The sequence below is a fragment of the Rosa chinensis genome, chromosome 7 (genome assembly GCF_002994745.2).
Source record: "Rosa chinensis cultivar Old Blush chromosome 7, RchiOBHm-V2, whole genome shotgun sequence".
Classification (NCBI taxonomy): Eukaryota; Viridiplantae; Streptophyta; class Magnoliopsida; order Rosales; family Rosaceae; genus Rosa; species Rosa chinensis.
The window spans coordinates 21,887,789-21,913,191 of NC_037094.1; the positions used below are offsets into that span (position 1 = coordinate 21,887,789).

Sequence of the window (25,403 nt, forward strand, 5' to 3'; positions counted from 1 at the left end):
CAGGGTTCTGCATTACTTGTCTCAGCGGTTGATTGGTTAACACATGGATTGTGTGGGCTTGGAAGTACTGGCGGAGGCGTCTGGCGGCAACGATCAGTGCGAGAGCAAGTTGCTCCAAGGGAGGGTACCTTGTTTCTGCTCCATTCATGCCTCTGCCGGCATAAAACACTGGGAGCTCATCTTGACCTTCCCGCCGGACGATGGCGCAGCTCACCGCTGATTGTGATACCGCTAGGTATATGTACAATATTTCTCCTTGCACAGGAATGGAAAGGAGTGGGACCGCCGCCAGGTATTCCTTCAAGCCTTGGAACGCCGCCTGGCACTCCGGGTTCCAGTTGATGACTTTCTTGTGAGTCGTTTTAAGGACTTTGAAAAATAGGGCGCACCTGTCAGTGAGTCTGGAGATGAATCGAGACAGGGCGGTTAGCTTTCCCTGGAGGCACTGGACGTGTACCTTCCACTCCGGGTCCTTCAGGTCGAGGATGGGTTGCACCTTGTCGGGGTTAGCCTCGATGCCTCGTTCACTGACAATATAACCTAGAAATTTGCTGGCGGTGACGCCAAAGAAGCACTTTTCTGGGTTGAGGCGCATACCATAGGCTAAGAGGATTGTTACTATAATTTTGAGGTTTGCCACGTGTCCGCTGGCCTTTACGCTCTTGACCAACATGTCATCGACGTAGACCTCGATTATCTTGCCCAGGTGTTCAGCGAACATGGCGTTCATCAATCGCTGATAGGTAGCGCCTGCGTTCTTCAGACCGAAAGGCATAACATTGTAGCAATATAAGCCCTTGTCGGTGGTGAAGGTGGTGCACTCCTGGTCGTCGGGATGCATTTTGATCTGATTATAGCCGGAGAAAGTGTCCATCATGCTGAGGAGTTCATGTCCGGCGGTTGCATCAACCAGTTGATCGATGCGGGGTAGCGGGAAACTGTCTTTTGGGCATGCCTTGTTAAGATTTTTGAAGTCGACACACATCCGCCACTTGCCGGTAGGCTTCTTGACCATAACCAGATTGGAAATCCACTGGGGATAGATGACCTGGCGGATGAACCCAATGCCCTGGAGTTTGGCCACCTCCTCTCCTATTCTGTGGTACTTCTCTTCGTCGAAGGCTCTCTACTTCTGTTTGATAGGATAGAAGGATGGTTTGATGCTCAATTTGTGTGTGATGATTTCAGGGGAGATACCTGGCATGTCTGCGTATGACCAGGCAAAGACCGCAGCGTTGTCACGTAAGAACCGAGTGAGTTCCGTTGCCACCTCTGGGTCTAGTTGAGCGCCTATGCGGACTATCTGTTCAGGGTGCTTATCAGAAATGCTGACAACCCTCAATGACGTTTCAGGATTGACTGGCTCCTTTTTTACATACTTCTTCTTGTCATCCCTATGATCCTCAAAGGTATTAGGTGGCGGTGCCTGACCGCCAACTGCTAGGATCTCACGGCTGCGAGTTGACCGTGCTACGGTAGTTGAATAACATGCTAGTGCCAACTGCTGACTTCCCCTGACACAGCATGTGCCGTTGGGTGTGGGGAACTTCATGAGAAGCATGTAACCGGCGATGATGCACTTGAGCTTGTTGAGTACTGGCAGGCCAATGATGGCGTTATATGAGCTGAAACAATTGACAATTATGAACTCTGTATGTACCTCTGCCATACATGGACTAGCGCCGATAACTAGTCCCATATAGTCAGAACCCAGCGGCTGCGTGATGTCCCCGGAGAAGCTAAGCAGTGGCTCATGATCTTGGAGTAGTTTTCTATTCCACTTAAGGTTGTTGTAACAATCGCTGAATATGACATTGACAGCGGACCCGCTGTCCACTAGGATTCTTCCCACTGACCATTTGTCGAGAATGGCGTCGATCAAGAATGGGTCGTCATGGGGCAGATGTATTCCGAGTTCCTCCTCCTCTGAGAAGGTAATGGGCTCCCAACCAGATTTTGGGAGTTTGGCGGATCTTTTGTAGTGGATGTTACAGACTTCCTTTGGGTGATTTGCCCGTGCATAACGCTTTCTTGCCCTGTGAGACATGTTGGTGATTGGAGCATCGCCGTCGATAGTGTTGATGCGGCCCAAGGGCTCGATGTTGGTGATCACAGGTGGCGGTTGGTGCACCTTGAATTGTTCCATCTTGCCCTCACGGTACAAGGTTTCAATGGCCGTTTTGAGAGTATTGCAGCTGTTGGTATTGTAATCGCTGTCCTCGTGGTATTTGCACCACCTGCCTGTGTTTCTTGGTTTGCCCGTTTTCGGGTACTTTCCCGGGGGTGGCCTTGGGATCTAATCCTTGCACTGATTGTATATTTCCTCATACGAAGCTGTGAGGACTGTAAATACCGCATACCGCTTAGAGGATTCCGTTGGTTTGTTGTGGTTGTCCCCATGGGATGGGCGGTTTCCCTTGTAATGTTGGTCCTTCTGCCGCTTGTTCTGATAGTGGCCCTGTTGCCACTCCCTCTTCTTGTCAGTTGGTGGTGTGGCGGGAGTTTTTAACAGGACCCGCCCCGGATTCCACCCTGGAACCCGAGGTGGCCCTGCGGGGCCCACCTTAGTGATAACTCTACCGAGAACTGGTCGAGTCACCCCTAAAGTGGACTACCCAAAACAGTAACCCACAATAGATCAGAGCCAAACAAAGAAGTGCGGAAGCTATTCGTCAACTATGCCTCGAACCACGTACGCCCGACCTCAACTAATAACGCCTGCAAACTGGGCATTTGAAAACGAAGGGCCCAGGGGAAAGTACATAAAAACGTTAGCGTGAGTGGACAAAAATAAACAAATATAAACCAAATGGATTTTATACTTTCCCACATTTATTTCTTTTAGAAATTCCCGATGCATGCAATGATTAACGAAAACAAAACAAGAGAAATTCCACTCATAAAAACCGACTAGCCCCGCTAGTCCCATATGATTTAAAAGAAAAAGTTGGAACTTCGATACTCAAGGAAAACAAGACCAGCCCCGCTGGTTAAATGAAAATCGAGCTAGCCCCGCTAGCTAAGAACAACAATCAAAGAACATAGGGGAAATGGGTTCACCATACGGGAATGGAGCCCCTCAGGCTCTACCTACCCTCGACTGCCATTCGCACATAGATTGTGCGAGGAGGAGAACTAATAACCTCAACTACCATTCGCACATAGATTGTGCGAGGAGGAGAATATAACCTCGACTACCACCCACGTGAGGAGGAGAAAGCTACCTCACTGCCACCCACAAACACAAAGTAAGTGAGGAGGAGACCTAAACACATGACCCGCGTATGGTGAAAAAGAAGATAGTCGAAAGCCAAGCAAAACTGTATAATTTCCCCACTTATTTCACAAAGTAAAAATCCAAATGTATAAAGACGTGACCCCGCACGCCAAGCTCAACTCAGGTTCAAATATAAGTAAGGTATAAATAAGTATAAAATTATACTTCCTCGAAACTCATTAATAATCTCAAATCGTCGAGTAGAAATAAATAAATAGTATAAATTGATCCGCATGAGTCAAAGTCCTCAAATCGAGCATAACGAAATTTAATTCAAATGTTCAAACCAATAAATCAATCATAAACCAAACAAAATAAAATGCTCGATAAATAAGTTGATAAATCAATATCTTAAAACATGCGGAATTTAATTTGCATGCATCAATTAAAATCAAAGGTCCACTCAGAGTACTATTGGGTGACCACACAAACGAGTTCCTTTATCTAGCCGTAGCTCGCAACATTGCCCTGTACACAATTAAATTTCCGTAAACGGCAATTCGATAAAATAATTACGAACCTAAACGAAACCTGAAAATCTCTATCTCCAATACTTCTCAAATTCACCCCAAATCTCTTCCACAATTCCAATTCCTCAATTTACATATTCCAATAATGAAAACGAGGGAAATCCGACGGCCGGATGTCCCATGATTCCACCACAAAACTCCAAACTTCGAAAATTCACAAACAATTCCAAACTCCTCCAAAATTCACCAAACTTCACATATATGCCCTATGATAATTATAGAATTTAACTAGCCAGAAAATGAAATTAAAAAGCTTCCCTAGCCGCCGCTACCGCCGCCCACAGTGGCGGCACCGCCGCCACCGCCACCAGCTCCGATGGCCACCAAACTTTGGCAGCAGCACCTACTCAACACACTGATTCAACTTCTCAACTACAACATTCCCAAATAACAACTAGAAACAGTCGAAATCAATCCAAGAACACAAACCCAGAAAATTTCAAGAACCCTAATTCGATCCGGCCTCTACACTTCAAATCGCGTTACAAGACCATAGGGGAAATGATCAGTGGTAAAAACCAAACCTTCGACGAAGAAATGGGGACCGGAGGTGGCCGGAATCGCCGGGAATCGGCAAAAGTCCCAAACTGCAGCCGGAGTGGTTTAGGCTTCGATCCGTGGTTTTCCGGCCAAATCGTGGAAAACCAAGGCTGCTGGGGTGCTCGGAGGGAGGAAGCGCTCCTCTGGTGACCGGTGGCACGCCGGTTGGTGGCCGGAATCGCCGGAAATCGGAGGGAGGAAGGAAAGGGTCGAACCGGAGAAGAGAGAGCTCGGGGGGGGGGAGGAGAGAGAAAGGGGAAGGGTGGGTTTCCGGAAATGGAAACCTACCCTAGGTAACTTTCTATTTTAATCAAAAATTACCATGAACAGTAACTTCACATTTTTGGCCATAACTCTCGCATACTAAGTCCGATTTTTACGCACCACATATGCACGCGCTCGGTTTAACGTCCTCTACAACTTCCATGAAGAACCTTTCCTCAAATTTTGACCCGAACAAAAGGTCAACTTTTAGGGCCACAAAAGTACTAAACCGAAAGTAAAAGTGAAAGTAAAGGCTGTTTACCGTCCAAATGACTAGTAAACCGGTAAATTCAGGTTCGGGACGTTACAGTTTTGTTACCGGTCTCCTGATGGCTGGAGGAAGGTTGTGTCGATTTTGTTGGTGTTGCTGGTGGCGGTGGGATTTCTCCATATGTCATGAATTCTGCTTGGGCATGAATGACTGCTTCACTCATGAGGTGGTCGTACACCGCATTTGGATGATTGTAGTTGAGGTGATAAAGGAATAGCCCCCTGAGGAGTCCCTGCTTGAAAGCCGCCGAAGCCATTGTTTTATCAAGATCACGACATTGAGATGTTGCCGCCCGCCACCTTGTGACGAATGCCTTTAGTGTTTCCTCCGTACCCTGTTTGACGTTGAACAGCTGGCTTGTATTGTGGTGTCCGGCGGACAGTAGGATGAACCGAGAAAGGAAAGCATGCGATAATGCCTGGAATGAGTCAATGGATCCCGGCGAGCACTCGAAGAACCAATTCATTGCCTCATTGTCCAGCGTTTCGCTGAACAAGTGGCACAGGGTGGCGTCATCGAATCCTTTGTTGTTGGTGACCTTCTTGAAGGTGTCCATATGGACGAAGGGATCAGTCTTACCGCTATAATGTGACATTTTTGGGGTCTTTGCGTAGGCCGGTCTGACAGCCTGCAGGATCGCAGCTGTGAATGGTCCTGGCCTGGACTCGAAAAGTGGATTTGAAATTGGCGCCGAGGCGCCTGATTCCGCCCGGGCTAACCTTTGTTCCAATTGCCGCATCCTTTCCAGTATTTGAGCGGTTGTGCCGCCAGCAGGGCCTGGCAGGGCACTCCGCTGGACCGACCCTCGCCTCAGGGCAGGTGGGTTTCCCACGGTTCTTGCCCTAGCCCTCGAACGGTGGGTGTGCAACGATGATTCTGCTTCCTGTTCCAACATTAACTGGGGCACGGGGGTGGCCCCTCTCCCAATAGCTCTGGTGGGTCCAGCGGGACCTGCAAATGCATGACTGGTGTCGGTACCAATGCGCCGGTACTAGGTCGGCTCTGCTTGGTGCTCCGTGATTGTTCGCTCCGTGCCGGGTTGGTGGTTGCCTCCAGCGTTCTTTTTAGTTCGTCAAAACGTGACACCAGCGTGGCCACCTGCCTTTGGGCCTCGGCCTTTTCTTTGCGCTCTTGTTCACGTTCTCTGTTTGCCTTATGAAGATCCGCCAGTGCCAGCTCATATAGAGAGGTGAGGTCTTGGCCTGGTGCACGGCTGCTACCTGGGTTTGTCTCAACGCTGGGGTTTATCGGGGTGCTGAATAGTGCGCGGTTGATGTTTACCGCCGGGTTGGCGGGTTGGGGAATGGCCGACTGGTCTGCCTGCTCTTCAGCGTTACCCCCGCTACCATTAGTCTTGGTGATTGTGGTGGGATGACCTTTTGTTCAAGGGTTCCCACAGACGGCGCCAATGTTAATGCTCAAAGTCCGGCGGTAGCCGATCTTTCGTTTAACGCGGGTCCGATGGGCGGACCATTACTCTGAGGACTTGATGGCCTTCGCTAGCTGCCACACGAGAGACAGGGCGTCAGAGGGAGACCGCGTTGGGCGGTCTTCACTTCTCCGATGCCTAAGTCAGTCAATGTATACAGGCAGCATAACAGTAAATGAGTAGTTAATGAGGAGAGAGGAGAGAACCTTTTATAGGTGGGGAGAAGGTTGATCTTCTTCTTATTTTCGATGTGGGACTGATGTGCTTCGATTCCCAGCGTCTGGAGCTTCTGACGCTATCTTGGCGCGGCGCGTGGAGGCGCATCAGCGGTAATCTGGGGACGATCCGGGGCTCAGGCGGTAGCCCACCTGGCTGTGCCTTCGCAGGTCACTCCTTTGGTGAGAGTCGGTACCTCTGGCGGTACAATGAGCGTGGCTCATTATAACTAATTATGCTTGCAAACGCACATGTAGGTACAATAAACTTTGCACATAAATCATATCCTATGTGCATTAGTGTAGTGTGGTAGTCTGACAATGATTGAACCATTTCAACTGTGGTTCGAACTGCAGTGAGGTCTTTTTGGAGTTTTTCTTCTTCTTTTTTTTAGATCAAAACTTGTATTATGCAATTGTGATATTCGTAAAACGCATGGGCTAGCTTGTGCACATGAGATAGTTGAATATAAGCGTTGTGACCGTTCCATCCCAATATCGATCATTTGTGCATCGTCACTGGAGAAAGTTAGAGATCGGAACAACTATGAAAAACTTGGAAGTACCTAAAAAGATTCCTGTAAAAGAATATTTAGATCGATTAGCAAAGTGGGCTGAAGTACAAGATGAGAAAACAAAACGTCAAATCTTGCTGAAGATCGATGAGTTGATGATTTCAGGTTGTACCTTACTTAGCGAACCAGCTGAAAAGACAAAAACAAAGGTTGTCCAAGTAAGGTAGATGCTAGTACACGCCATTGGCCATTCGGGTTTGAGATTGTAGATACATTGTTATCGGATAGTGACAATCATTCTTCAGTACCAAGTGTTCAAAAGGTAACTAGTACGTCACATACAAAGAAAGCAAATGGTCAAGTTGAGAAAACTAAGGTATGATACTTATAAAGTAATGGTTTATTTGAGTTTGATAATAGTTTATTAGTTCTTATATATATAATTAAAGTAATTTTTCATGTGCTATTGTACAGCCAAACAAGTCACATACAAAGAAACCAAATGGTCAAGTTGAGAAAACTAAGTTACGTATGATACATATAAAGTAATGGTGTATTTAAGTTTGATAATAGTTGATTAGTTCTTATATATATAAAGTAATTTTTCATGTGCTATTGTACAGCCCAACAAGCCAACTTCAAAAGATCCAAGGTTTAAGGTTACTCAAAAGTATACAGTGTAATTCATCTTTGGCATAAGGCAATACATTACTGGACACCGGTTTTGCATCTAGTAGAAAATAGGGCTGGGCACGGTCCAAAACTGGCACTTATTCACAAGAACCGGGACCGAGCCCAACATAGTCAGGCCCGGCCCAAAACATGATATCCATACTCTGGGACAGGAGTACAACTGAATCGAAATTTTTTGGGTCAGGTTTCCGGGCTTAAACACGCCACAGAAAAGAGAGGATGAGGAGGAGACTCAGTGCCTCAGTCCGACAGAGACCATGGTCAGATTGCAATTGGAAGTGGGAGGAGACCATGGTTGATAGGAGAAGAGAGACACAGAGGACGAGGAGGAGACCTCAGTGTTTCGGACCTCGACACCGTCACTGCCGCAAGCCCGATCTATCGGATCCAGCCTTTGTCACCCCTCATTGCTTATTGGATCTATCAAGGGATCGAGGGATGCTTGAGGATGTTTGGATAGAGGAGATTTGGAGAGGTTGGTTTTCAAACTAATGAAGGCTGGAATTGAGTTTTCGAACTGATGAAGGGTGGGATTGGGGTCGCTTGGATTTGATCATAGACGTTAATTTTGTGGCTGGAGGCATTGTAGAGGCAGCTGTGGTGGACGGTGAAGCAGGTGAGGGATCTTTGGTTCTGGGTTGAAGAAGATGAAGGGTTTGAATTGGTTTTCAGGTAAAAGATTTGATCTTTGTTTTTGGTTTTCGTCAGTAAAAATGGATGGATTGAGAAAAGGGAATAATGTGTGTGTGTGTGTGAGAGAGAGAGAGAGAGAGAGAGAGAGAGAGAGAGAGAGAGAGAGAGAGAGAGAGAGAGAGAGAGAGAGAGAGAGAGAAATGGAAGACCTGAGAAGGTGAGAACACATAGAAGACCCCATAAAAAATGAATAAAATATAATAATTAAGTAGTTCAGGCCCACCGGGCTTTGAAATATCTCAAAATCCAGAACTGGGACCGAACCGAATCTAAAGTGGTTCGGACTGAACCACCTTATTTTTACAATTTTTTTTGTAGAAACCGGACTCAGACTGGCCAGTTCGGATCGGTTCAGGCCAGTTTTTTGCCGGTTGTTTTTGCCCACCCCTAGTAGAAAATATTGGCGTAAGGTGAGAACTGATTTAATAAATGAGTTAAAAGACATGCTTGATCTTTATGAAGGTCTCTATAGAGGAAATCTGGAGTTGAGAAACTTCATCAACGACTCAACCATGCTGCATCTAGTATTGCACCTAAAACAAAATGGATGGATCTTCCAGATATGGGGCATTCAATAGCAACTTGTTATGGAATAGTGGTTGTGAATTTATCAAATGGTCAATGCTTCACATTTCTCCCATTACGTGAGTACATCGAGGGAAAACTAATGGAAGCAGATCTACGTGAGATAGACATTGTATTTGTGAACAGTAATCACTTTGTGCAGGTAGAAATTAGCATACAATAATTGTGTATATAATTTTCATAAATGTAATTTTAGATAATTAATGAAATTTCTTATTGCTTTTGCAGATATGCTTATTGCCCGGGCACCCACTGCCACCAGTTCCACCAAATTGGGTTTGCCATGCCGATAACACAGCTAAGAGTTTGTACTTGAATATCAAGATCCTTTCCAGCAATATGATCAGTTACCACATCCTGAAAGAGTAGCCAATATATCCTCAGAAATTATGGAACTTGGTGATGATGAAACTAGATATTCAACTTGGTGATGTTACTATGTTCGGCGATGATAATACAATGCATCTTGGCGATGATTGAATTGTTTTGAGATTTACTCAGTTGCATTGTCAGAGACTAATAAATCAGAATAGTAACTTTAATATATTTAGCAATTATAGTTGTGTAACTTTTTAAATGTTTAGCTTGAACTGAGTATCAATATTTTGCCACCACTTTGTTCTCTAGTTTTGTAGCACCATATGAATTGTGTTTGCAATCTAGATCGAGATTGGTGCATTTCTTGTTGCATGAAGTACGAACCAAAGCAAAGTTGAGATATGTAAACTGTTTTTTTTGTTTCCAGGTCTACCATAGATAGATGTCATGCAATGGTTCTCAATTAATTTACTTTGAATTATTCTTTACATATATAGCAGCCGTAGAGCTCGAGCTCGGTGACTGATGGAATTCCGGAAAAATTAAAGAAGAAATACTACAGCTAGCAAACATAATGAATACAAAAACAGAAAGCTCACAGATACAGATAAACTGATAGACATAAGCTCATAGATTGAGCGAGGTTCAGCACCTGCAGAGACTTCATTGTCAAAGTTTCAATATGCCCTTAACATGTTCCCACAAAGACAAACACCAAGAAGAGTACTGCCAATAAACCTCAAGGTAAACTCTTGTACTGATAAAAAAGAATAGAAAGAAGAATAATGTTGGGAAATGCAAGAGATGAGTGGTAGTGAGAACTTGGTGCATTACTAATGGATTGTTAAAGGGATTCACTTCAGCAGTTTGCATGAGATTGAGCCTTCTGTAGGGGTATAAATTTTGAGAGTGAACTTATAAACACAATGAAACACAATGAGAAGACATCTTGTCAAGGACGAAATATCTGTTTGAGGATAGAATATTTTGTTGAGGAGCATAATTTTTGTTAAGGAAGAAATATCTAATCAAGGTGGGAATATTTTGTCGATGAGCAAATTTCTTATCAAGAAGAAATATCTAATCAAAGAGCATATTTCTTGTCTAGGGGGAAATACCTCGTCGAGGAGGTTCTAGTTATGGTGAAACCTTTTAAGGAAGATTTGCAGAGAGATTTGAGTAATCTCCTCGAGAAAGAATGCTCTCGAGGTAATAAAATATACCTATGTATATCTAAGGAAACTAAAAGTAAGCCAAGTATAAAAAAGTTGCATAAGAATTAGAGTGTTCACAAAATCTACACACATAAATGGCCGGCTTCTGTGTTAGCTAGGCTCAGTAATTGGCATCGTTTGAGTTAAGACGATATAGATTTTGGGAAGTTTGTCAATTGTCCATGGAATTATGTGACCTTTACAATGAATTAACTAATCAACGTAACTTCAAACATGAGCAAGTTATTTTCTTCTTAGTTTTATGTAGCATAAAAACTGTGATGAATTCCGAACCGCCAATGTCTTAATTACTTTAGTTTACACACATAATCAAATTTGTTCAAATTGACTATGTTGATGATATATGGATATTTATGAGGATCATAAATAAAGAACGTTTATATCTTGTGACATTTTAATTAATTTTAAATGAAAAAAAAGGTATCCTGAAAATGGCTAGAACAAAAGAATGAGTCCATGCAAAATCTATTTCTACTCTAATAGCTGCAACATCCACCTGAGGAACCTAGGCCGGGGAGTTCATATCCAATCGTGATTCCAGATGACTCCTTTGATACTTCAAAAACGCCTTCATGAATATTTTGAAGAATCTTTGCAGCTGCTTTTGTGAAGGCATCCTCAATGTTTTGAGCAGTTCTTGCAGATGTCTCCATGAACAAAAGCCCATTCTCCTTGGCGAATTGCTCCCCTTCCTCTTTGCTGACAACTCTTCGATCATGAAGATCACACTTGTTTCCGATAAGCATGAATGTCATGTTAGGGTTTGCATGCTGCCGGGCATCATCTATCCAGCTTGCGACATGTTTAAACGTCTCCCTCCTGGTTACGTCGTAAACCAGCAGTGCTCCAGCTGCTCCTCTGTAGTAAGTTCTAGTGATGGATCTAAAAGACTCTTGGCCGGCGGTGTCCCATATCTGAATCTTAATTAAACGACCTTCAACAGTGACCATGCGAGAGCCGAACTCGACACCAACGGTGCAATCATGCGCAAGCTGGAAATTCTTGTTTGTGAATTGCAGGAGCATGCATGATTTCCCTACACCTGTGTCGCCGATGATGATGTACTTTAAACCGTAGTCGTACAACATGTTTAATGAATTGTCTCTCCTTCGTTCTCCTGTCTTCTGAGTTTTTGCAGTACCTCTATGATGATCTCAAAGGTAAGGTTTTTATAGATTAAATTGAATCCAGCTGCAATTAGAATTAAACTTGGAATAGAAAACCTAATAGAAACTAATAATATAATTCAATTAGGATCAGTGTTTAAAATAGCGCGTCTTGAGGCACGCCTCAGACGTGAGACATGTGAGGCTTCACACCAAATTGCCTTGAGGCTACCTTTAAAAGACTTTTTTTTTTTTTTTTTTTTTCCATGAAGATCAGAACAAATTCTGTATTTATTATATATTAATATTGTTGTAGAGAAATTGAAATTGAGAGGAAATCATTGTATATTCTCATTGATAATAGGGGTCTCTTTAATTGAGAGGATTACAATGTATAGAAGCTCAATCATACAAGGAAAATAATCGTACATTGAATAGGAATCTAGATCTTTCTAATTTAACCATATTACCACTAGGTCAAGTAACCTAGAGTTTGGGCCAAACACAAATTAGGGTTTACTTGAACACTCCCCCTTGTGTTGCCCAAACGCGGTGCTTCTCTCGTTGCCTCGTTAAAAATCTTGCCGAGTAACAAAAACCCAGTGGAACAAAAATAACCTCGGTAGAAGGGGAAAAAGAGCACAACACACCCTTCACGTTTCGAGGTGAACATGTAGACATCTCCCCCTGATGTCTGCGTCTCCCCCTGATTACTACGATTATGGGAGTTCAGATAGTTTCTGCAAGCCCATTCTTGCCACATGTTTCTCGAACGTGGATTTGGGCAATGACTTAGTAAACAAGTCTGCCACATTATCCTCAGATCGAACCTAGTTCACTTTGGTATTTGAGGAGAGTCTGTTGTTGCTGATTATACTTGGTGTTGTCGCCTTTGATGTAGCATTGCTTCATTTATTCAAAACGAACAGTATTATCCTAAATGCTCGTAGGCTCATCTTGTGGTAGACTTCAAACCACAATTGTTCGAACATGCGTGATTATGGATCCAATCCATAAACATTCACGAACCACTTCGTGAAGAGCAATAATCTCTGCATGGTTCAAAGATATAGCGACTACGGTCTGTTCTGTAGACCTCCAAGATATCACGGTCTTTTCCCATGGTGAACATTTAACCAGTTTGGGAGCGACCTTTGTGTGGGTCAGAGAGGTACCTAGCATCAGCAAAACCTTCCAAAACACTTATATCATTTTGGGATGGGGATAGAGAACGCAGGCCAGCGTTGGCGGCGTTTATGGTGTGTGATGGGTCCGAATCCATCTTCTCTCTGTAGGGATAGAACAAGCCCATATCAATTGTACATCTCAAGTACTGAAAGATATCTTTTACACCAATCAAAATGGTGTCGCGTTGGCGCAGAGCTATACCTTAGCTAACAAGTTCACTGCAAACAAGATGTCCGGTCCTGTGCAATGAGCTAAGTACAATAATGCGCCTATTGTACCAAAGTAAGGCACTTCTGCCTCTAGCACATCTTCATCATCATCCTTCAGACGAAGAAGATCCTTTTCAGGATCAAGACTACGAACGATCATGGGGTGCTTGAAGGTTTGACCTTGTCAAAATGCCTAAGCATCTATCGACACGATGCTCAAGTTCCAAACTGAGACATAATCGTGTTCTCCCATAATCCTTAATCTCAAAATCGGATTTCAAGAATTCAGCAGTTTCCCTTAACTCTTTAAGGGCTTCTAATGAAGATCATGTCCAACATGAACAGCAATGGAATCCGAAACTTGTTATGGAAACGCGTGGACATATCCCTTCCCAATCAAGTAGTCATTTTAGCGAGCGTTTCAACCTCTTTGTAAACGCGCTCCGTGGTCTAGAGCCACTTGACTTGGGTAAATGAAATTCACCATGAACATTCATGTATATTCCGTATCTAGATCCCTATAGAGATACGTAGTGATCACATTTGTAAGCTGCATGTTCAGTTATTCAGAAACTACCAAACTGACAGGGTAGTAGAGTGTAATGACATCCATTACGAGAGAATATATCTCATCGTAGTCGATTTCAGGGCGTTTTATGAGAAGCCTTGCGCCATAAGGCGAGATTACCATCTCTTTTTCTCACTACGCTTTCTAACGAAGACACATTAGTCAACAGGTTTTATGTTAGGAGCTATTGGCATCACTAGCTTAAAAACCTTCATCTTCGTTAGAGAATCCATCTTAACCTGGATCGCATATTTCCATTTAGGCCAAATTTCTCTACATTGGCACTCATTCATCAACGGAGCGTGGTTCGATATCATCTGACTCAACAAATTCATGCGCAAAGAAATGCGCAACTACATCATCAATTATGATGGAGTTTCTATCCCACGTCTCATGTACACTAGTGTAAGTTTTATAGAGCTCTATATTCTCGAGAATAGGTTCTGACGTTGAGGCGTCCCCCAACGATAATCCTAACCCATAAGATTCTCATGAGATGGATTTTGAGTCTTGATGATCAAAGGATTCGAATGTGCCAAAGTGTCCTTCGAACCTATGGGCCTCCCACGCAACCTAGCTGAGGCCATGGCCTGTAACGCCAGAGTGCCACTCTCTTTGGCATTAGCGCCATGCCTACCTCTGTGTAGGGTGGCGCTACCTCCTCTCATAGGGACGTCATTCCTTGCGGGCTTATTTGCAACATATTTGTGTGATCTCGTCACTTTAACAGGGATCCAGATGAGACATAGTGAGGACAGGCCACGACAATTCCTGTCGTTCCTGCTGAACATCCGTGTTCTTATCTCCCCTTAATAAAGGGAAGACTGTCTCATCAAAGTGATAACCCGCAAATCTAGCGGTAATGAGATCGCCTTGTAAGGGCATTAAGTGGCGGACGATTGTTGGAGTCTCAAATCCAACGTAGTTGCCCATTCGTCTGTAAGGACCCATCATAGAGTGTTGTGGCGGCGCAATTGGCACATAAATGGCTCACTCAAATATGCGTAAGTACGAAACTTGTACCTAGTCACTAGCTGTAACGCAGAGGTACATTGAGTGGCGGTGGGTCGTAGACGAATTAGCATAGCTGCATGCGATATTTCATCACCCCAAGCGGATATAAGGAGATTAGTGCGCATTAGCAATGTCCGGACTATCATCGTAATCGTTTCCGCAAGACCATTTGGGTGTGTACATGGGAATATGATGTCCAACATCAGTCCCATTGCAATATCCATCGAAAGTCTTTCGATGTAAACTCTCTAGCATAGTCAAATCCAATTAACTGAATAGGACAATCTGGGGAGTGAGCCTGTTGTCATATGATATGTGCTAGGAGTGTAGCATAAGCAGCATTTATAGGTAGACAATGGCACAACACGTGACCAGCGTGTTTGCGTGTCAACCAACATCACGAAATATTTAAGCGTCCACAAGTTGGTTGAATCAATCCACAGAATCCCCATGAATTCTATCTAAGAACAGAATGAGTATGTTCATTTCCTTTGCATAGGACGGTCTTAGTCCTAATTTCCTAAGGAACGGGCTTTGTAAAACGAGCGAGAGGCTTTAGAAGCAACCAATGAGTATTTTGGTTAGGCCTGAGCGTCTGAAACGCTATTTGAAGCAAGTTGGTGATTGCAACATCACCTGGGGCGCCATCACCATGATGGACGCTATCCATGGCGTTATAGATAGGGACTGCGCCAGCCCTAGGCTGCTGGTGGACGGAGGCGGTGCCCTAGGCAGCTGCGTCGGTCACACTTAGTCCAGAAATCAAATTTTGATTCATGCTTCGTTTCGCTCGAAAGAAATGATGTCCATGTGAAGTTTTTAGTAGACGGATCATCATATCATGACCAGGATGACTGATCCTGTCGTGACAAAGCCAATATGTGTCTAAATCTAAGAGATCTTCTCTCGTAACTTTATTGGATTTAATAGCTCAAATAGTGACATAAAATCCACTAGAGAGACACATAAACTTCTCTAAGATGCGCCTTTATTCGCAATCATTAGAGGTATTGCAAAGGAACTCATTTCCGTTCTCTAAATGCGTTTTCGCATGGAATCCGTCGGCTATTCATAGGTGTGATTCGCCCTAGAAGCGTAGAGAGTTTCTATGACAGTAATTAAGGTGTAATTTGGCAAGTGGAACTTGGGCTATTCCTTGTCCTTGAATTAATATTGATGGCCCAGCCATTGTAGTCACAAAAGTCATATGCTCAGAATCAAAATGGAGTCATAAAGAACTCGAAATTTTATTCATAAGCCAACGGAGTTACATCATTGTCTCTTTGACTAAACAAAATCTAATCCAAAATGATAGCTAATGCAAAACAATGGTAGTCGTCTAACTTCTTTCAGTAATTCCAAAATAAATGTGACCAGGTGAGTAGAGAGATGTCGGTGGAGAAAGGCTCACTTAAGTACCACTAATCTCAGAACCTTCCTAGACATCACACTTACTTTGAGTGAGCCTACTTTGAAGAAAAGCTAAACCATTGGCATTGACTACAAAAATATATGGCAACTGCCTATTACATCTCTTGGAAAAATAAAGACTTAAACAGAATTGGTGATCTATTGATTCCAACCAGATTTGTAGTCTTCAACCCTTCACTCTAGATCATCTTCTTGATCTTCTTGTTCCATATAGTGAGCTTCTCTTGCTTCACAATATGCTTTGTAGGCGGTGACAATTTCTTCACGAGCTCTACAAATGTGTGCCCAATGATCAGACACTCCACATCGAGAACATACATATCTTTGCTCAAACTCCATTGACTGAGGTGCTTTGAAAGTGTCATTTAGATGGCTCTTAGTGTTGGTGGCGCCACCAACATGGCCAGAGGCGTTGCTTCCCTCTCTCTTTCCACGTTTACCTCTTCGGTTCCGTGTTCGCCTATTTTGGCGATTACCTTCCCAAGTAGAGCGATTATATGGACCAGAACGTCCAAATGTATTCCTAAGATTAGGGTTTCGCTCTTGGCGCCCTCTCTTTGGGGCGCGACTATAATTGGATTCTAGAATATGCTCTGTTCTCACGGATCTCGAATTATAGTTCTTCACAAGGATGTTGTCATGCTTTTCAGCGACATTCATAGCTCTAATGAGCTCATGAAACCATGTGATTCGTCTTACAGTAACATCGATTCGATAGTTCTTAGCAACCATCAATGCAGAGACGGGGAAAGTAGAGAGAGTCTTCTCAATCAACATCGCATTTGTGATCTCTTTACCACATAATTCCATTAAGGATTTAATGCGAAGTGCTTCCGAGTTGTAGTCAAGAACTGACTTGAAATCACAGAAGCGGAGGCTATGCCATCTCACTTCTAGGTCAGGAAGCAGGGAGTCACGGACGTTGCCAAATCTATTTTCGAGTGAGACCCACAGCCTTCTGGGGTCTTCTTCATTCATACACTCGTAATGGAGCGAATCATCCATATGACGAGTCATTAGGATGATGGCTTTCGCCTTATTTGCCTCTAAGGCTGCTCTATTTGCTTCCAAAGCTTGAGCTTGCTCAACAGTTAGCACGTCCTGGCTAGGCTCGAGAATCGTATCCAAGATTCCATCGGCCTTGAGATGCTGGCGGATATCACGAACCCACCTGTGATATTCAGAGCCAGTTGTTCCTAATGGAGCAAAGTCCAATTTGTTTAGGTTACTCATCCTGAAAGAGAACAAGAAATTAGAGTTAGTTTCGGAGCGAAAAAAGCTACCACGAAAACAAATAAAATTTCTGAGCGTAGTCACTTCAAAGAAATTAGGAATTTCCGAGCGTAGTCGCTTCCATGAAATTCGATTCCAAGAGTGGATTAGATCGAAACAATGATATTTGCGGTCGATCGTTTTATCTCAACAAACTCTAAGTTTGGAGAACTCTACAAGCTCCAAGCTTGGAGTGAGCACGAACCCCCACAGTTCGGCTTAATTTGGTATCCCCTATGATAAAGAAGGGGGCGGGGGTAGAAGAAGGGAGGTTGCAACTCCCCCAAAAAGAAGAGAAGTTAAATTTAAAAACTCTCAAAAAAGGGGAACGTTTAGGAAAAAAATACCTCGAAATAGGTCGCCGGAAATTTGACCGGAAAAAGTGGTCGGAAAAGTTGCTGGAAAGTGGCCGGAAAAGTAATTGATCGGCGTTGACCTAAGGCTGACGTGGCAGTGGGTCCTACTGCTTACGTGTAGTGATGACGTGGCAGTGGGTCCCTGTGCTTACGTGTCAGTGGGTCCTGCTGCTGACGTGGTAGTGGGCCTCTACCTTGGGCTTCTTTTCCTTTCCCCTTTTTTTATCTTTCTTTCTTTTCTTCTATTCTTCTTTTTTGCCGGTTCAAGACGCAGATGTTCAGGTGGCCGGTTCACATATTTTTAGGCCGGTTTTTGAACTTTTTCTTCCTGTTCTTGAAACTTCAGATTAGTGGGCTTCTGCTATCAAAATTTAGTGGAAATTGGAGGTCCGGAAGATGGTGAACCGGTGGAATATTTTCTGAGAGATGTATGGAGCTTCTGGTGGCCGGTTCGGTAGGTTTCCGGCCGGTTCTTAGGGTGCCACCGCCGGTTCTGGATTCCTGGAATCGAGTTCTTCAATGTGTGAGGTGGAGGCAGAAATGGCTTCAAGGTTTTGTATTCGGATTCAAGGTTTTTAGCTTCTTGAATCAGGGTTTGGCTATTTGTTTCAAGGTTAGGACTTCGTGCTGATACGTGTTGTAGAGAAACTGAAATTGAGAGGAAATCGCTGTGTATTCTCATTGATAATAGGGGCCTCTTTATATAGAGGATTACAATGTATAGAATCTCAATCATACAAGGAAAGTAATCGTACATTGAATAGGAATCTAGATCCTTCTAATTTAACCCTATTACCACTAGGTCAAGTAACCTAGAGTTTGGACCAAACACAAATTAGGGTTTACTTGAACAAATATATGTTTATATGCTATTGAGTAAGTATAAACATCATTGTAGATTTCAGAGAAGAATTGTCAATGTAGGACACTATTTCTTTAGAAGATAAACCCTAAACTCTAAAAGATAATGTGCGAAAAGCTTACGCCTCAAGGCCTCAAGGCTTTTGAGGCTTAAGACTTAGGCAAAACGCCTCGCCTTTTAAAACACTGATTTATGATGTGTATTTTCTACACAAGGTTAAACAACATTTATCCTCGATCACATTATTGGTTTCTACAATTAGTCCATGGTACTTAACTATTAGATTAGATATTATTTTGATTCACCAAGTCTCCTGTGTGGGACTTGAGATTGTTACCCAGGTGTTGACGTAAATTAGTTTGATTGATTGCATGTACAAATTAACCTAAACTTATAACATAAAAAAAATTGCATCTTTTTTTGTTATCACAATAGCTCTTTTAATTATGCTATTTAAGTCTGGATGAAAAATGGTATCACAATAATGTAGTCAATGTTGCGTGCATGAATCCTCGACAGAATGTTCTTTTCCTAATGAAGAGGGAAAGTTCACTTCTATCATTTCAATTGTTTTGGTTTTGTGGGAACGACTATAATACATAAATGGATGCATCATATTTCAAATGTTGGAGGAAATTTGTTCAATCATCAGTAACGATTCTTCTGCAAAACATGGTATGATTTTTAAAAAAGGATAGGTATATATTAAAACATTATAATCGAGGGTGTTGGAGGTTTTGGTGCGGTTATCCGTGATTTTTCTTCCAACATTGACATTTGTAATTTTTTAGTGGCGGAGGTTTTGGCAGTTATAATGGCTATTGAACTTGCTTGGGTTCATGATTGGAAGCACATTTGGTTAGAGATTGACTCATCAATTGTACTAGACTACCTACGTTCTCCCTTGCTTGTACCTTGGCAACTTCGTGTTCACTGGCTTAATTGTTTAAATTGCATATCAAATATGATGTTTTGATCTTCTCATATTTTTTGTGAATGGAATAAAGTTGCAGATGCATTGAGTAATCACGGTACTTCATTAATTCAACTAGTTTGCTGGGATGTGCCTCCTCCTTTTATTTTGTCCTATTGTAATAGTGACCTTTTGAGTCTTCCTCAGTTTTGGTTTTGCTAGTTTTGTTTCATTGTTAGTTGCTTCAAGACGTTTTGGTTTAGTCCCCCTCTCTTATTATTCACTTTTTCTTTGATTAATTCAATAGAGTGTTTGCTGGGATGTGCCTCCTCCTTTTATTTTGTCCTATTGTAATAGTGACCTTTTGAGTCGTCCTCAGTTTTGGTTTTGCTAGTTTTGTTTCGTTGTTAGTTTGCTTCGAGACGTTTTGGTTTAGTCACCCTCTCTTATTATTCACTTTTTCTTTGATTAATTCAATAGAGTGTTAGGGAGGCTATTCCTCTCTTTCACTCATCTTTCAGCCCAAAAAAATTAAAAAAGATTAAAAACTATACTTCACCATGTCTCTAGCTGCTGACTAGAAAAAGGAATGAGTATATACATAATCTATTTCTATTCTAGTTAGCTGCAACATCTACCCCATCGAGCAACAACTCCATCATTTGCACCTGATGGACCTTCGGGTAGTCCATGTCCAATCGTGATTCCAGGCGTCTCATTTGACATATCGATCACGCCTTCAGTTATGATGTAGGACGAGAATGGGCGGTTTAGCCGGAAAACTAGAAAAATAAAGAAGCGGCATGGAATCAAGAAGAGTGATTGGAAAATAGGTAATTCACGCATAATGAGGTTACTAGCCGCTGCAATATCCAAGAAAATTTGGTTTTGGACTTTTCGGGTTTCTCATGTGAAAAGTCAGGTTCTGGATTGCGAATCAGATTGGAGTAAAATTTGGCCAGAATGGGAACGACGAGATCTTCAAGACTCACTTCAGTGAGCCCTAACAGATTTAGGCCAAAATATATCGTTTTAATTATCCGATTCGAGATTTAATATTTTTAGTCTAGTTTTACATTTGTTTTAGGATTCTTTTTGTTTAGGTTTTTATTTTCCTTTTTAATTTGGATTCTTTAGGATTTCTTGTTAGGTTATGATTGTGATTAGGTTATGACTTGAATGTCTATATAAGCACCATTATGCGATGTATGAAGATTAGTTTTATCATATCAAATTTAATAAAATCTAGAGATTTTTCTCTATTTCTCTGGTGGACTCCAGAACTATGTCTTTTAGGATTTATCGCTTGTAAACCCAGGTTACTTCCGATACCACCTGGGTTTACTGACGTAGTCGGAAGTAACCTGGGTTTACAAGCGATAAACCCTAAAAGACATAGTTCTGGAGTCCACCAGAGAAATAGAGAAAAATCTCTAGATTTTATTAAATTTGATATGATAAAACTGATCTTCATACATAGCATAATGGTGCTTATATAGGCATCCAAGTCATAACCTAATCACAATCATAACCTAACAAGAAATCCTAAAGAATCCAAATTAAAAAAGAAAATAAAAACCTAAACAAAAAGAATCCTAAAACAAATGTAAAACTAGCCTACAAATATTAAATCCCGAATCGGATAATTAAAACAATATATTTTGGCCTAAATCTGTTAGGGCTCACTAAAGTGAGTATTGAAGATCTCGTTGTTCCCATTCTGGAAATTCTGGAAAGCTATCATGCGTCTCAAACAGACATTCTGGCCAAATTTTACTTCAATCTGATTCACAATCCAGAACCTGACTTTTCGCACGAGAAACCCGAAAAGTCCAAAACCAAATTTTCTTGGATATTGCAGCGGCTAGTAACCTCATTATGCGTGAATTACCTATTTTCCAACCAATCTTCTTGATTCCACGCCGTTTCTTTATTTTTCTAGTTTTCCGGCTAAATCAGGCCCATTCTCATTTTACATCAACTTATATTTTGAAGAACCTTTGCGGTAGTTTTTATGAAAGCCTCCCCAACGTTATGAGCAGTTTTTGAAAATATCGATGTTTCCAAGTATAGAAGTCCATTCTCCTTTGCGAATTGCTCCCCTTCCTCTCTGACAACCCGAGCAAGATCACACTTGTTCCCTATGAGCATGATTGTGATATTACGATTTGCATGCTGGCTTGTATCCTCGAGCCATTTCGTGAGATTTCTAAATGTCTCCCTCCTGGTTACGTCGAAAACCAGAAGCGCTCCAGCTGCTCCTCTGTAGAAAGATATAGTGATGGATCTAAGAGCCTTCTTGTCCAGCAGTGTCCCATATATTGAGCGTGATGGGTTTACCCTCAATAGTGACCATGCGAGTGCCAAACTCGACACCAATGGTGGCATCATGCTCAGGCCGAAACCTCTTGTCTGTGAAATTTAAGAGCAGGCACGATTTCCCTACACCTGTGTCGCCGATGATGATGTACTTGGAGAGGTAGGCGTAAGACATTCTTAAGAGCGCAGAAGAAGACAATGTCTGTCCTCCCTTCTGTTCTCTTGTAAGAGTTTGTTGTTAAATAATTTGAGATTAGTTAAACAAAAACTTCTATAATTTTATTCTTCATCATCTTTGAGGTATTTATAGGCAATACATGATCTGAATCAAACCCAGTTAGGATTAGGAAACATAATCCAACTATGAATAAAAAAGCTAAATAAAACTGGACTAAATAACAAAAATCCATTTGGAAATAGGAAAACTACCTACATTTGCTTTCTATTATACAAGATCGGTTAGACTAGCTGAAGTATAGCTGTGTCTCTACGTTTTAGATATCTGGATATCTATAGTGATGGTTCCAGTTCCTAATTGCAAGAATTCAATTGCTTCCGGCAAGGTCGTGATTCATACGGAATGAGAGGAAAAGCAGACTCAGAATGAGTCTGGATTGAAGAAAGCTTTAGTGGCCAATACTTTGCTTTGTGTTTGTCCAACAGTTGTGGCCAATAAAATGCATGATATGTAAAGTCCTATTTTTCCTTTGGGCCAGTTGATATGTAAAATCCTTCACACACCATGCACACAGACACATTGCATTGAGACGATTTGAGCTCAATCATATGCTGTAAATGTTAAATGATCGAGAAGCGGTTTTCCTGGATTTGTATTTATCGAGGCATATGGTCTAGTTGCTTTGATTCAAAATCCATACAGAACATAACTAGGTAGAAGAAACCGAAAGCCATAACAAAGAGGGCAAAGTCTTATTCACAAGAACATGCAAGTCTATGTATATCATGATCATAATTTGAAACAAAAGCTATAATATACCAAGTCATTTTGAACATAAAACCAAGAAAGTAAACTTCAAACACCAAGCTTAAATTCATCCTCTTTTAACATTGAAGGGGCTGAAACATCTTCACATTTTACCTCGACAAGTTTTTACTAATCTGAGCACTCGATTTCTTGATCGAATCTATTCTCTGAAGCCGAATCTGCTCCCTGAATTTAGCTATGAACTCATCTGCCTTCTTATCCACATCAGGCCCTCCATCACTTGCACTCCCAGAAACAGGTTGATAGGGCCTTGGACTTGACTTTGGGCTCTCTCCAATGTCTTTAGGAGAAAAACCTCCTTCAGTGTCGTCATCCTCGCTTTCGGTTTCTTCATCCGATTCCATAAGCTCCTTATCGAAAAGATTTTCCTTCTCATCTTCCTCGGAAAATTCCTGAAAAGCTGATGACTTGGGGTTGTTGGGAATGCTGCTTTCATGGCTCAATTGCTCAGTCCAGAATGAAGATTCATCGAACCCCACCCTTTTTCTTGTTACATTCTCAACCAAATTAGCTTCAACTTCCTTAGCGCTTTGCTCCACCTTCCCATTTACATATCCTTGTTCTCCAGCTCTGGTTGTTCTGACAGACTTTCCCATTGAAATGCCATCAACATGGCTCAGCCTATGCTTTGTTTCAACCCCTGAATTAACTCTGCCCATCATAAATTCTCCATTGCTTCTATTCAAGTTCTTTGCTTCACTAGTAAAGCTTCTCCTCAAATCCTTCTCATACGAAACCTCATCACTGCTTGGCCTCAATGATGATGATTTATAAAACATCGGTGGGGGCGGAGGAGGTGGGGGAATAGAAGTCTTGTAAAAGCTCTTCTTCCTCCCCACATCCTCAACACTCTTGGCTTGAGCTTCTGATGACAATGAAGGTGCAGGAGATAACTTCTTTGGAGACAAAAGTGATGTCGAAGGAGACAGCTTTGGTGATGAAGACACTGACTCGGATCGAGATGAACGAGAGCTTTGGGACCTCGAAACACCCCGAGGATCTAGGCGGTTAAATTCAGCTTCCTCCATTGGAGTACTACTAACAAGATCCTCCTTTACTTCCAACCTTCCTGATCTTGATCGCCACGGAATTGGAGAAGGAAGCACAACACTCTCCTTCAATTTCTCCTCCAATTCTTGATGATCTAGACCCCCAATTTCACCAGCTTTAGCCTTACTCGATTTGCTCGAAAACCTTCTTGAACCAGACCTAGAATTAGACCTACTCAGAGCACCACCAGAATTAACACTAGATTCATTAACGGACTCTATGTTGTCCTGGTCAGGAACACGTTGTTTTAGGCTCCTAACAGGCAAAAGCAATGGCTTTTCACCAAGTATTGAACTGCTATCTCTCTGCTCATCAAGAACAGAGTGTTCTTGAGCCACAACGACCACAGGTTCATTCCTAAAATACTGACTACTCCATGCCTGGACCTTGTTTTCATCAGGTCCAGGTGAGGTTTCTGCCTCATCATCAAAAACTGAGGACACCTCAAGAATTCTAGACACATAGGAATGAGCATTATCGAATTTCGTGTTGTTTTCTTTCTCTACTTTTTCATTTAGTCTGCTAAATAAGCCATAAGAGACGGCTATACCAACTAGGAGGAGATGAACAAGCTCCCAGCTTCTGGTGACAACACTTTGGTTTATGAACTCAGGAGCTTGTGATGGAAAAAGAGGGAGAATAACGAAGAAAACTACAACTAGAGCAACTTTGTAGAGAAAATGATTGTAGAACTTACTTGGGTTTTCATGGTTTTGATCTGATGAGACCAACTTTTGGGGTTTGGTGTAAGACTCTGATTCTGGCTCTGCCATTGAAGAACACATGGAGAGAATGAAGCCCTTATTGCTTCAGCAGAATTTTAGGAAGAAGAAGATGAGGAAGAAGGTAAAGAAGACTTAAGGATTAAGGAAAAGTGGAGAGAGAGGAAAGTAGGAGACAGTGGTGAGGAAAGTTTTGGAGGAGTGTGGGAGAAATTTTGCACGCTTTTGCTTTTTAACCTCTCTTTCCAATTACATATATAGCCTTTCCTTTACTTAATTTCCCCAAATCAAAATGCCTTTTCTTTCTTGATTTGTGAATTTACTCAGCAATTGGAGAAAAGGGTTATATGCCAAAATGGTGAACAACTAAGATATAGCTAAAAATGGTTCAAGAAGCATCGTCCACTTGGAAATGAGTCAAACCTACAGGCTATTCTGGAAACCTACTATTCCTTTTTCTTAAAAATCAAAGATGCTTCCAAAACATTCTAATGGTCGGTAATGGACTGTAGTGAGAACATAATATATACCACTCGGAGTACTTGGAATCCACCACATTTGATTGAATATTTAGTACTGTGGAAAAAGCAGTGTTCCACATTTTGCTGAAGAAGCTCACATGCTAGGGAGAAGGGATAATTGAGGTGTTCTTCTTTTTATAGTTTCTAGATGATATTTAGGCACATTGAAGAGCATACTTATCCCTGCCAAAAATTTGTGCGCGCGGTACTTGAACAAATAAATAAGTGTTTGCAAGTTTAATAGGGTGAGCTTGGAAGTAACGAGATCAGACATGACTGATTAGTTATGTGAAGCATGATC

General features: G+C 42.2%; 2 protein-coding genes and 1 pseudogene across 2 annotated transcripts; all 3 read right to left on the reverse strand.

The window, feature by feature from the left end:
- Positions 1-10,839: 10,839 nt before the first annotated feature.
- On the reverse strand, positions 10,840-11,722 carry LOC112177591 (ras-related protein RABB1b). The gene has a single exon (XM_024315873.2). It carries the CDS (start codon positions 11,651-11,653, stop codon positions 11,042-11,044), a length of 612 nt encoding a protein of 203 aa, XP_024171641.1. The 5' UTR covers positions 11,654-11,722; the 3' UTR covers positions 10,840-11,041.
- An 8,383-nt stretch (positions 11,723-20,105) lies between these two features.
- Positions 20,106-21,978, reverse strand: LOC112175117 (annotated as a pseudogene).
- Positions 21,979-22,898: 920 nt separating this feature from the next.
- On the reverse strand, positions 22,899-24,632 carry LOC112177592. Its single transcript, XM_024315874.1, has one exon. It carries the CDS (start codon positions 24,630-24,632, stop codon positions 22,899-22,901), a length of 1,734 nt encoding a protein of 577 aa, XP_024171642.1.
- Between the last annotated feature and the right edge of the window lie 771 nt (positions 24,633-25,403).

Coding starts and splice junctions, on each gene's coding strand:
- LOC112177591 (XM_024315873.2), bottom strand. CDS start 11,653: ATGTTGTACGACTACGGTTTAAAGTACATCATCATCGGCGACACAGGT.
- LOC112177592 (XM_024315874.1), bottom strand. CDS start 24,632: ATGGCAGAGCCAGAATCAGAGTCTTACACCAAACCCCAAAAGTTGGTC.